Source organism: Rhincodon typus, chromosome 48 (assembly GCF_021869965.1).
Source record: "Rhincodon typus isolate 14 chromosome 48, sRhiTyp1.1, whole genome shotgun sequence".
Classification (NCBI taxonomy): Eukaryota; Metazoa; Chordata; class Chondrichthyes; order Orectolobiformes; family Rhincodontidae; genus Rhincodon; species Rhincodon typus.
Window position 1 is genome coordinate 4,373,811 of NC_063379.1, and position 12,353 is coordinate 4,386,163.

At 53.1% G+C, this 12,353-nt stretch overlaps 1 protein-coding gene across 1 annotated transcript in view; it reads left to right on the forward strand.

Moving 5' to 3' along the window:
• Window positions 1-469: 469 nt before the first annotated feature.
• Window positions 470-12,353, forward strand: part of ctnnd1 (catenin (cadherin-associated protein), delta 1) — a 12,917-nt gene continuing 1,033 nt past the window's right edge. The window contains exons 1-8 of the mRNA XM_048620755.1: window positions 470-545; window positions 2,474-2,629; window positions 3,321-3,865; window positions 4,842-5,308; window positions 6,680-6,863; window positions 7,324-7,441; window positions 9,746-9,905; window positions 11,597-11,614. Coding sequence (XP_048476712.1) covers window positions 2,504-2,629; window positions 3,321-3,865; window positions 4,842-5,308; window positions 6,680-6,863; window positions 7,324-7,441; window positions 9,746-9,905; window positions 11,597-11,614 — 1,618 coding nt within the window. The 5' untranslated portion in view covers window positions 470-545; window positions 2,474-2,503. The remainder of the gene's footprint in view (window positions 546-2,473; window positions 2,630-3,320; window positions 3,866-4,841; window positions 5,309-6,679; window positions 6,864-7,323; window positions 7,442-9,745; window positions 9,906-11,596; window positions 11,615-12,353) is intronic.

Consider the following 12,353-nt stretch of genomic DNA (forward strand, 5'->3'; position numbering starts at 1 on the left):
GGATGGAGGTCAGGATGGAGCGGCTGTGAGCTCTGAGCTGAGAGATGGTGGAGTGGGGTGTGCGCTTCACAGGTTTAATCCCACTCAGTGCTTGCTGTCCCCCAGCAACTCAACAGGCGTTGAACTCTGCAAGAGCAGCCCATTCATTATCCTTGTGAGAGTGTGAGTGACCGAGTGGCCAAGGGCAAGCTGATGAGCCGGGACTGGAATCTCTGATATATTCTGGTTGCAGTGAGGATTTCCCAGTGGGGTGTCTAATTGAGAAATTGGGAGGGAGGCAGTAGATGGTGAGTGAGGACTGATGGCACAAGGTGTGTCAATCGCAGTCCATGCTGTGTAATCTGTGCAGTGTTGTTGATGAAGGGAACACTGACCAGTCTTTCTGTTAACTCTCCCCTCTCTTCTCCTCCCTCCCCTTCATCGCCCCCTTTCCCCATTTACTCCCTCTCTCTGTTGATCAACACCAGACCCAAAACGGACTACGTCCTGGCAATGCTGAGAGAGATTGCTTGCTTCCTGTTGACTCGTGTGTGAATAGATTCCAGGTATGTGTGTAATTCTCAATCTTTCCTTCTATCCCCACTGCTGTCACAGTCTGCCCTGTCTCAGACCCTCGCCTTTCAGACTGAGAGGTTCTGAAGGCTGTAAAACAGCACTATTCCACTGCACACACACCCCCAACCCCCCAACACCCAATGTCACGGTGTCACACGTTACATTTACCTAGCAGCTCGGACAAATGGAGGTGGTTAACCCTAAGTTCTCCATACTAACATCTGGGTGCTGGTGCCACCATTGGGAGAGCTGTCTCACAGACGAGTCAAGCAACAGTCTGATATAGTCACACTCACAGAATCATACCTTACAGACAATGTCCCAGACACCACCATCACCATCCCTGGATATGTCCTGTCCCACTGGCAGGAAAGACCCAGCAGAGGGGGCAGCACAGTGGTATGCAGTCGGGAGGGAGTTCCTCTAGGAATCCTCAACATTGACTCCAGACCCCAACAAGTCTCATGGCTTCAGGTTAAACATGGGCAAGGAAACCTCCTGCTGATTACCATGTACCGTCCTCCCTCAGCTGATGAATCAGTATTCCTCCATGAACAACACTTAGAGGAAGCACTGTGGATGGCAAGGACACAATATACTCTGGGTGGGGAATTTCAATGTCCACCACCAAGAGTGGCTTGGCAGCAATACTACTGATCGAGCTGGCCGGGTCCTAAAGGACGTGGCTGGGTCTTAGCAGGTGGTGAGGGAACCAACAAGAGGGAAAATCACATTTGACCTCATCCTGACCAATCTGCCAGCTGCAGATGCATCTGTCCATGACAGTATCAGTAAGAGTGACCACCTCACAGTCCTTGTGGAGATGGAAGTCCCACCTTCACATTGAGAATAACTTCCATCGTGTTGTGTGTCTCTATCACTGTGCTAAATGGGACAGACTTCGCACAGACCTAGCAACACAGACTGGGCATCCGTGAGGCGCTGTGGGCCATCAACAGCAGCAGAATTGTACTCCAGCACAATCTGTAATCTTGTGGCCCGGCATATCCCCCACTCAACCATTACCGTCGCGCCAGGAGATCAACCCTGGTTCAATGGAGAGTGCAGGAGGGTATGCCAGGAGCAGCACCAGAAGCTGGGCTGACCTGCGTTTTTAAATGAAGGAAAACCTGATCTGGAGACGTAACCTTGTGGTTTATGGGATCTTGCTGTGTGCGGAATTTTTACAGCAGTTTTTCCTACAGAGGTTCCAAATAAAAAAGGGGCTGTCCTTTCACCGTGAATGTCTTTCAAAGCTTCGGGCTGTGAGTAGCTCTGTATGTCAGAGCTGTTGATTTCAGGAAGGTTCCAGAATGCGTGCACACCTTGATGTCAGTGTTAGGAGGGGGTGGAGGTAGAATGTGGTGAGGTTTCTCCCTCGCCAGCCTCACTCAGGTCCCATCACAAAGTTCTGTTCGCCACTGCCTTTCAAGGCTCTCTTTACCCAGAGTGAAGATCAATCGTGTCCTGAATTTGAGAGGAGGCTAACTCAGCACTAGGCCCAAGCGGACCCTGGGCCTGTCCTGTGTGATGAGAGGGTGCATGCAGTCACTGACATGGTCAAGATAGTTGGCCAACTCACTTCAAGGCCTGAGTGGAGCCTGAGCCTGTTCTGTGCATCGATCAAGGACCCTCAGTCCCCTCCTGGGACAAGAGATCCAGCCAGCCCAGGGCTAGGCCCGAGTGAAGCCTGGGCTTGAACTGTGTGTCTATAGGGGCGATCAGTCCTCCACTGGGGTAGGAAATCTAGCTAACTCTGGACTAGGCCCAAGTGGAGCCTGGACGCCACTTGCTGGGCCTGCCCACATGCAGTGTGGCCTTGGGGTGTAGTAGTGGTTGACTAATTTCCAGGCAGAATATTGGCAGCAGGGTCTAGCGTGAGTATTTCTCATCTCTCCACGCACTACCGTCTCTCCAGGACCACCAGCTCCCACGCAGCGCTGGCACTATGATGCAGGATCCCAGCCCGTACATTGAAGAGACAGTAACTGTGGAGGAGGACCCCGATCACGCTCCGTCCGTTGTCTCCGTGGAAACGGATGAGGATGGTACCACTCGCCGGACAGAGACCACAGTGAGTGACTTGTGTACGTCTTGAGAGAAGAGAGGGGGGCCCAGACCAGCCAGGTATAGAGTCTTAGTGTGGAAACTGACCCTTCGGTCCAGCTCGTCCATACTGACCAGGTCTCCCAGTTAGGTCCTGCCTGCTAATCCAGCTATTTTCAGCAGGGGAGGGTCAGTGACCATCGTCTTACTGGGTGCAGGGGTCAGCTACTGAGCAGAAACCGAACTCGACCAGCCAAACAATGGTAGGTCAGAGGCTGGGAATATTGCGGTGAGTAATTCGCCTCCTGACTCCCCAGAGCCTGTCTGCCATTGACAAAGGCCCAAGTCAGGAGTCAGATGGAATGCTCTCCATTTCCCCTGGAGGAGTGCAGCTCCAACAAGACTGAATAAGCTGGACACCATTAGGACTGGGGAGGTTGGGGTGGTGGGGGGGGGGGCGGGGGGGTGCGGAGGGGGAGGTAGATGGGAAGGGGGGTTAGAGAGAGACACAGGAAGTGGTGGGAGGGTGGGGGAGACAGAAAGGGAGGCCTGATTTAGACTATAACAATGACAATGACATGGGCCCAGTCCCTGAGCCCAGCACTTCCACCGTCTCTCTGTGTCTCATTCTCCTCCCTTGTTACCTCCCATCCCCCTCCCTCCCTGTCTTGCCCCCCCCCCGCCTTCATCCCCGGTGTAACTCTGTTCCTGTGTTCCAGGTGAAGAAAGTGATTAAGACAGTCACCACCAGGATGGTCCATGAGATGCCGAGTGACCAGTTCTCTCTGGATGGCTCCTCAGTACAGGGGGGTTACACTCAGACCCTGGACAGAAAGTTCCGGAGTAACGGCGAGAGCTACCTGGGCCCTCACGGAAGCTCCACAGTGCCGCGTGGTTACTCCTACCAGGAGGTGTACGGGAAGACTCCGACCCAGCGTGTGCCATACGGAGACCTGGCCCCAGAGAGCTACGGGAGCCTGTCACGTGGCGTCCGCATTGACCAGCGCTACCAGCCCCCCATCGAGAGCTACCAGCGAGCACCAGGCAGAATGGATGTCTACGGGGCCCAGCCCCAGGTCAGGGGTGGTAGTAACTTCAATCTGAACCAGTCACACCCTGAGAGATTTCACTCTGAACCCTACGGTCTGGAGGATGATGACCGCAGCGTGGGCTATGATGAGCCTGACTATGGCTTGGCACACGACTATCCGACTGCCAAGCGATCGGCCACGCCTTCCGATCTTCGCAACAGATACTTCCGGAGGTAAGCATTGGATCGAGAACCCTCCTCCCCACCTCCTTCCTGACCCCCACCTCCCCTCCCCAACCCACTTTTTATACCCAATGTCAGCACCAAACACTCCCAGGACAGGGACACCACGGGCGCAGATACAGTGTAGAGCTCCCTCTACACTGTCCCCCATCAAACACTCCTAGGACAGGGACAGCACAGGGTTAGATACAGTGTAGAGCTCCCTTTACGTGACCCTGATAGTGTAGGTCATCTCTCTAGTTCTCTATCTCTCCCATGAATTTGTTACAGCCGCAGTAAGTTTGTGAAAAGTCTCTGAATTTCCCACTTACTATGGAGAGAGAATCTCAAAAGTGACCTTTTATGGTTTTAAGGTTTCTTCTGGTAAATTTAAAATCCCCACTAGGTGATCATTACCTAATGGTACCCCATCCGCTAACACAGCAGGACAGCTGTCCTCCTATCATTAACTAACACGATCGTAAGGACCCTCCTGATGGTCCTGCTCGTTTCTTCCCAGTGTTTTCCCCCTTGTTCCGTTCTTCTCTGGCCACTGGCTTGAGTCTTCCAGTCTCCCTTGACAAACTGCTTCACCGCATCCTGGCCCAGTCCTGGATTCCCATGCGCTCAATTCGATTGGACAGGGAATCTGAGCTCTCCTGTCGAGCATACCCCACCCCAGTCCCTAACCCTCCGTCGAAGCCCATCTCTCTAGGCTCTTCACTCCCCTACTGATGGCCATCCTCTAGAGTACCATTCCTCACATTGCATCCCCCGTCTCTCTAGTCCCAAATCCCTTGTGCTCAAGTGTGACCTTTTCTAGTGTGAGCAAGGGGGGAGGAGGCCTGGCAGTGGGGGACGGGACTTGGCGGAGTGCTGTGGTGGGAGTGGGGTTGTTGGGCCTCCCCCCTGTGCTGGTGCTCACCCTTTCTTTCTTTCTTGCTTTCTTTCCTCCTTTCTGTCTTTCTTTCGTTTCTTGCCACAACAGCAGGAGCTTCGACGACCCACTGGCCGACGACGTGCGCTCTGATCACGACACCTACTACTGGGCACCACTGGCCCAGCAAGAGCGAGCGGGCAGCATGGCCAGCTTGCACAGCGGCCGCAAGGAGCCCATGGCCTGGCGCCAACCCGAGCTGCCCGAGGTCATCGCCATGCTCAACTACAAGCTGGACGCGGTGAAGGCCAATGCCGCAGCCTACCTGCAGCATCTGTGTTACCGCAACGACAAGCTGAAGACAGAGGTCAGGCGCCTCAAGGGCATCCCAGTTCTCGTTGAGATGCTGGACCACCCCAAGAAGGAGGTTCACCACGCTGCCTGCGGGGCCCTCAAGAACATCGCGTACGGCCGCGATGCCGACAACAAGAAGGCCATCAAGAACTGCGATGGCATCCCCTCCCTGGTCCGCCTCCTCCGCAAAGCCCGAGACATGGACCTCAATGAAGTCATTACCGGTATGTAGACTGGGAAGGTGGGTAGGGGGAGTGGGGAGGGTAATGTTGTACATTCGGCAGGAGTGGGAGCAGGAACACAGCTGCCTGGAAGGCGGTGCGGAGTCAAGCGGGTGCTGTCCAAGCAGGGAAGGGGATTGGCACCAAGGAATTACCCACTCATGGGTAGAGGGCGTCTCTGGCCAGGCCAGCGTTTATTGCCCATCCCTACTCACCCACAGGGCCAGTTAAGAGTCAACCAGGTGAGGATGGCAGTTGCTTTCTCTAAAGGACATTCGTGAACCAGATGGATTTTTCTGACAATCGGCAATGGATTCATGGTTGGCATGAGACTCTTAATTCAGACTTTTTCAATTGAATTCAAATTCCACCATCTGCTGTAGCAGGATTCAAACCCAGAACATTATCTGGGTCTCTGGGTTAACAGTCCAGTAATAATACCACCAGGCCATCGCCGCCTCCAATTCTACCAGGCTCTGGAGTCACATCCAGGCCAGGCTCTGAGGAAGGGTAACCGGACCCGAAACGTTAACTCTGATTTTCTCATCACGGATGCTGCCAGACCTGCAGAGCATTTCCAGCAGTTTCTGTTGTGGCAGGTTTCCCTCCCTGAAGCATCCTAGTCGACCCCTTTTCTGTTTCACGTTAATGATCTAATTCAGTCTAAATTCCAGCAGCTGAGGTAGGATTTGTACCTGGGTTCCTCGGGCATCAGGCCGGGGGCATCTGTGTCACTGGCCCAGTGACATGACCACTGCAGCTCCAACGCAGGGCATTCATTTTTGTCTGATCCTCTCTGGCCGACTCTGTCCTCCAGTGGTACCGCAATCCCTCGGATTCCCATCAACAACAACAACAACACTGCACGATTTTCCAGCAAAGGTCATGATCTCTTCACAAAAAGTCCGACTGCGCGGTGCTCCCTTGGCGACGACTGTCCAACTGCGCTTGTCGCCCATTTTATGTCCGCTGTCAGCATAAAATGCTCCCAGGACAGATACAGCACGGGGTTAGATATTTTACATTCTGTTTCATGGGCCCTCCCTGACTTCCTCATTCTTGCTCTTGCTCTCTCTGTTTCTCTCTCCTGCCTCTTCGTGTCTCATTTTTTTTGTTGTTGGTCTGTCTGTCCCTTTAACTGTACCCTGCTCCTCTGTTGCTCTGCTCTCTTGTCTCTTCTATTTCTCTTTCCTATCCAACTCTCCCTGCCCTTCTCCCTTTCCCACGCATGCTCTCTCTCTCTATCTCTCTCTCTCTCTATCTCTCTCTCTCTCTATCTCTCTCTCTCTCTCTCTATCTCTCTCCCTTTCTTCCTGTCCTTCCAATTGTTGCTCTCTGCCTCCCCACCCCACCATGTCTGTGTCTGTGTCCCAGGTACCCTGTGGAATCTCTCCTCCCATGACGCGGTGAAGATGGAGATTGTTGACCATGCGGTCCCTGCCCTGTGTGACGAGGTGATCATTCCACATTCCGGCTGGGAGCAGGAGCCCAACGAAGACTCGAAGCCACGGCACGTGGAATGGCAGGGAGTGCTCACCAACACCGCCGGCTGTCTCAGGTAGGCCAGGGCCTGAAGCCTGGAGCCTTGGGTTGGCCTGGGCCTGGGCCTGGCTCCGCCCACCCTTCCTGCTCTCTCAGCCTGATCTCTCCCTGGCATGGGGCTGGGCTGTGTTCCTCTACACCCTGTCCTTCACTTAGTGGACCCTGTCATTAACCCTCGGCACTCATTTGCCAAGGGTCAAAGGTTGCTGTTTCATCCCACTTGCCCGATTTCACCACCACGTGCGTTCGTGGACACGCTCTTGCTGTCAGTCACACACGGAGCTGTGCGCATGCACTCCGTCTCTTTTCTCACACAGGCAGACCCCCAACCCGCACCCACCCTCCAGAGGAAATTGAGGGTATCCCTGCCGTTGGGGAAAATGGGCGCGGGGAGGGGTTGGGCTCTACTTGTGGGGCAGTCATTGATTTCTCCTCTTTTGATTCCCCTTCCTCCTCCAACACCGCCATTGTAACAGGAATGTCAGCTCAGAGAAAAAGGAAGCCCGCCAGAAACTGCGGGAATGCAGCGGATTGGTCGATTCATTGATGCACATCGTCCAATCAGAGATAGACCAGAAGGACGTGGACAGCAAGGTCAGAGAACATGGGACTGAAGTTTTCGGAGTAGATTTGTAGCTCGGGTTGTGGGTGTTAAGGTTGGTTGGCTCGCTGAGCTGGTTTCTTGTTTCGCAGACGTTTCGTTACCATGCTGGGTAACGTCCTCAGTGTAGCCTCTGATGAAGCGTCGGTGTGTTTTCCTGCCTGGTTTTTAAACTCAGGTCCGTTGAGCTGGATTGCCTCGCTTCCGGTTTTCCTTCGTAGTGGAATGTATACGGGGTCGAGTTCAATGTGTTTATTAATAGCATGCTTTGTGGAGTGCCAGGCTTCTAGGAATTCTCGTGCCTGTCTCTGCCTAGCCTGTCCCAGGATCTTGGTGTTGTCCCAGTCGAAATGTTGGTTCTCCTTGTCCATGTGGATTGAGATGAATGAGTATTGGTCGTGTCTTTTTGTAGCCAGTTGGTGTTCATGTACCCTTGTTGTTAGATTCCTTCCTGTTTGTCCGATGTAGTGTTTCTCACAGTCTCTGCAAGGGATCTTGTAGATGACATTGGTGTCCATGGCGGGGAGTGGGTCTTTGGTTCGGGTGAGCAGTTGTCTTAGGATTGACGTGGGCTTGTGTGCCACTCTGATGCCCAGCAGTTGTAGGAGTCTTGTGGTGAGTCACGACGTGTTCCTGATATAGGGTAGTGTGATGAGTGTGTCGGGGCGTGTAGTATCTTCCTGATGTTATTCGTGTAGACATCTTCTGACCCAGTTTTTTGGATATCCATTATCCTTGAAAACCTGGAAGAGGTATTCTTCTTCTTGGTGTAGTTCCGTGTTGCTGCGGTGTATTTTTGCCCATTTAAATAGTGTTCGCACGCAGCTTTGTTTGTGTGTGCTGGGATGGTTGCTGTTAAAGTTCAGTACCTGGTCTGTGTGTGTGTGGCTTTTCGGTGTACTTTCGTTTGCAGTTCCCCGTTTGTCTTGTGCTCTACCATGACGTCCAGGAATGGGTGCTGTTTGTTCTTCTCCTCCTCTCTGGTGAATTTTATTCCGGTGAGGGTGTTGTTTATAAGTTTGTGTGTCTCCTCTAATTTGGTCCATTTAATGATGACAAAGGTGTCGTCCACGTAGCATATCCATAGTTTAGGTTGGATTTGTGGAAGGGCTGTCCTTTCCAGTCTTTGCATCGCTGCCTCTGCTATGAGTCTAGAGATGGGTGATCCCATGGGTGTCCCGCTGATTTGTTTGTATGTTTGGCCGTCGAAGGTGAAGTGGGTGGTGAGGCATAGGTCCAATAGTTTGAGCATGCTGTCTGTGGAGATGGTTTCACTGAGGTCTTGCTCTTGTTCCAGTAGTGTTGTCATTGTTTCCCTTGATAGTAGTATGTCTGGTGTAAATAGGGCAGTGACATCAAATGATATCATGGTCTCTTCATCGTCTATCCTTATGTCTTTGATGGAGTTGAGAAATTCTTGGGCTGAGTGGATGGAGTGAGGTGACTTGTTGACTAGGTGCCTGAGTCTCCTTTGTAGTTCCTTGGCTAATCTGTGTGATGGAGTGCCTGGCAGGGAGACTATGGGTCTAAGGGGTACTTCCGGCTTGTGCACTTTCGGGAGGCCGTAGAATCGGGGTGTGTTGGTTCCTTCGGGTTTCATTCTTAAGAAGCCTGCTTTGCTGATCTGCCCCGTCTGTTTGAGACTTTTTAACGTGTAGAGGATTTTGTTGCCTAGTTGCGGTGTCGGGTCAGTTTGTACTGGCCGGTATGTGTTTCCGTCAGCGAGCAGTGCCTGTGCCTTGGAGGTGTAGTCCCTTTTATTCAGTATCACTGTCATGCGCCCTTTGTCTGCGGGTAGTATTGTGATGTTCTTGTCCTCCTTTAATCCATCCAGGGCCTGTCTTTCCAATGTGTTGAGGGTGTTGAGTTCGCTCCTTATGGTTAGTGTCGGGATTACGTTCTGTCTTATCGTTTGTTGTGTTTCTTCGTTGATATTGTTGGTCTTTAGTGTGGCTTCCAGTGTGGCTAGGAATTCCGTTCTGTTGGCGTCCCTGTAGTTGTAGTTCAGTCCTCGGGTGAGAATGGCTCTTCAGTGAGAACACCGACGCTTCATCGGAGGCTGCACCGAGGATGTTACCCAGCACGGTAACGAAACGTCTGTGTAACAAGAAACCAGCTCAGCGAGCCAACCAACCTCAATGGGACTGAAGGTTAAAGTGTGAGGGAGATGGACGGTCAGCGCTGAGGGGGTGCTGCACAGTCGGAGGGTCAGCGCTGAGGGAGTTTGAGCTGGATCAATGTGGGGCTGTCTCTGTCCTCACTGGCCACTCCTGTCGATACTGTTTTGTGTGTTTCAGCTCGTGGAGAACTGCGTGTGCCTGCTGCGCAACCTCTCGTTCCAGGTGCACAAGGAAATCCCAGATGCGGCCCGCTTCCAGGAGGCAGTGGGTGGCCCCTCAGCGCCCGCGGGATCTTCCCAACCCAAGGCCAGCTGCTTTGGGGGCAAGAAGGGTAAAGGTAATGGGTTCAAGGGTCAATGGGGTGACACAGACTGAAGCTAGGAGGGTGTTGGTGTGCGATGGGTAGGGGGCACGATGATGGTGGCTGAGGTGGGGGTAATAGCTCCTCAGGTCACCTCTAATGGATGTGCAGTGTGATTCTCCCTTTCACATCTTGCCCTGCACAGAGTTTGCCTCTCACTGACCTGCAGTCTCTCGGAGCCTCTCTCCTTCAGGACTGTGGGTAGCGATCCACAGCTCACTGCAAAGTGAGTTCCAAAGATCCTCATTCCAATGAGGGAAGACTGTTCTCCTTGTCTCCATCCAAAATCCTGAAGGGGGCTTTGATCGGGGAGTTATGGAACTGGAGAGACGACCTTTGATGGAAAGTGTATTAGATTAGAGAGGTGGTCTTTGATGGGAGGGATATGGGATTAGAGAGATGGTCTTTGCAAGGGATAAGGGGTCAGTGAGATGGTTTTGGAGGGGGGATCTGTGGCTGGCGAGATGGTCGTTTGAAGGGGGGGCTATATCGGTTGGCAAGATGGGATTGGGGGAGGTTTGCATACGGGACCGGTGAGATGGTCTTCATTGGATGAATTTGGAAGCTGCTTTTGAGCTGCAGGGAATTCCTTTATCTGCCCCTCGTTCCCTGAGCTGCCCTCGTGCTGTCGGAGTATGCAGGTCTAACTAGAGAGAAGGCCACAGGCTACTGCCTCCTGTCTGCCGAATGGCCTCCTCCGTCAGGGCTGGGGCTTGGAGCTGGTGAGCTGCTGCACTCGGAGAGGTCTGGTGTGAGCTGACAAGCATCGGGGTGGTGGGTATGTCCGGGGATGGGGGTGGGGGCAGGGGCAGGAAAGAAGGGAGCTTTGGGTTTGTTGAGGGTTGGTGCCTCTGTCTGAGCGACATGTCAAAGCTGTGGAGACCCTGGGTTTGGGACGTGGATGGTGGGAATTACCACAGTGTGTTAACGATGTCACTCTTATCGGGTCTATAAACAAACTTTTGCACGCGCATGTGTGTAGATGTATCCGTATTGTTGAGTTTTTTTCTATCTGTTTGATTGACTCTGGGTGGTCAATCCTGCACAGCACAGATCGACAGGGGTTGGCAGGAGACGGTTTCTATTGATCGATGTCAGTCGGGGGTTATTAAGACCCGCTTCCCCTTTGGCGATCGCTGTTCGATCCTGTCACTGCGGTGGTTTCCAGTTGTTGGCCACCTGTTGATGAGACCAGGGGCAACTGACCACCCCTTTCTGTAGCTGGATGTGGCCTAGTGATGAGAGGCTTCACCACCTGTGGAGAGGCTGGGCTCGTCCCCTTCTGAGTGCAGAAAGGGATTGTGCAGGCCTTGATTCAATCACAAATGGGTTCCGATCGAATGAATTTTCCGTAGCGGAAGGGAGATTCAGAGGGCAGAGAGCTTGGGGAATGTGGGACCAGGCTCCCAGGCTGGAATGTAAATCCCGGTTCGAGTTTCCCGGCATGGAGCTGTTGCTCAGTTACTGATCTGTGTCTGGTCAGGCTTGGCCACCCACTTGGCTGCTGCTACTTTCACTGAGTGATTTGCTAATTTTTTTATCTCCGTCTCTCCCTCTCCCTCTCACTCACTCTCTCGCTCTCTCTCTTCCTCCCGTTGTGTCCGTTGCCGACTCTCTTTCGCTCTCTTTCTCTGTGCCTCCTGTCGCCTCCTCTTGCTGTTTATCAGAGGACTGGTTCACAAGAGGTGAGTGCAGAAAGTGCCTGCCAGTGTCTGCCCTTGTTCTCTGCTGTTTACAAGGCTTTGCCTGTAGTCTGGCTTCGCTGGTGGTTGTGTGTTATCGATGCTCCCTCTGTCCACTGCCAAACCGTCAGGTTGCCCGGGCGATGCTTAGTCACGGTGTTGCGCGCTGTGGTGAGAATATTCCAGAGATGTTAATCAGGCAGAATCCCTGCCCAAAGCCACGCTGAGGTATTGTGAGATAACAAGGTGTAGAGCTGGATGAACACAGCAGGCCAAGTAGCATCAGAGGAGCAGGAAAGCTGACGTTTCGGGCCTAGACCCTTCTTCAGAAAATTCGGTCTAGGCCCGAAACATCAGCTTTCCTGCTGTGTTCATCCAGCTCTACACCTTGTTATCTCAGATTCTCCAGCATCTGCAATCTAATATCTCTGAGGTATTGTGAGGTGTGATCACAGTCGCACCCACACAGCTGGGGGTTTTAGCGAGTTGCAGGGAGGGGGGTGAGGTAGGGTGAGCGGTTGGCGTAAGGAATTGGCAGCAAAGTCGTCTGTCAGACAGAACCCCGGCCACGTTGGGCTCGTGCTGTCACCATCGCTTGGTTTTTGGAGCATGGCGTGGGTTTCGGGAGTGGGGGTGGGGGGGAGTACATTTTTGAGAAAGTGGGGGGCCAAGACACTTCAAGGCGGCCGTGCTCATGTCTCACCTCTTTTCTCTTCCGCTTCCCTTCCCCCCCCCCCCCCCC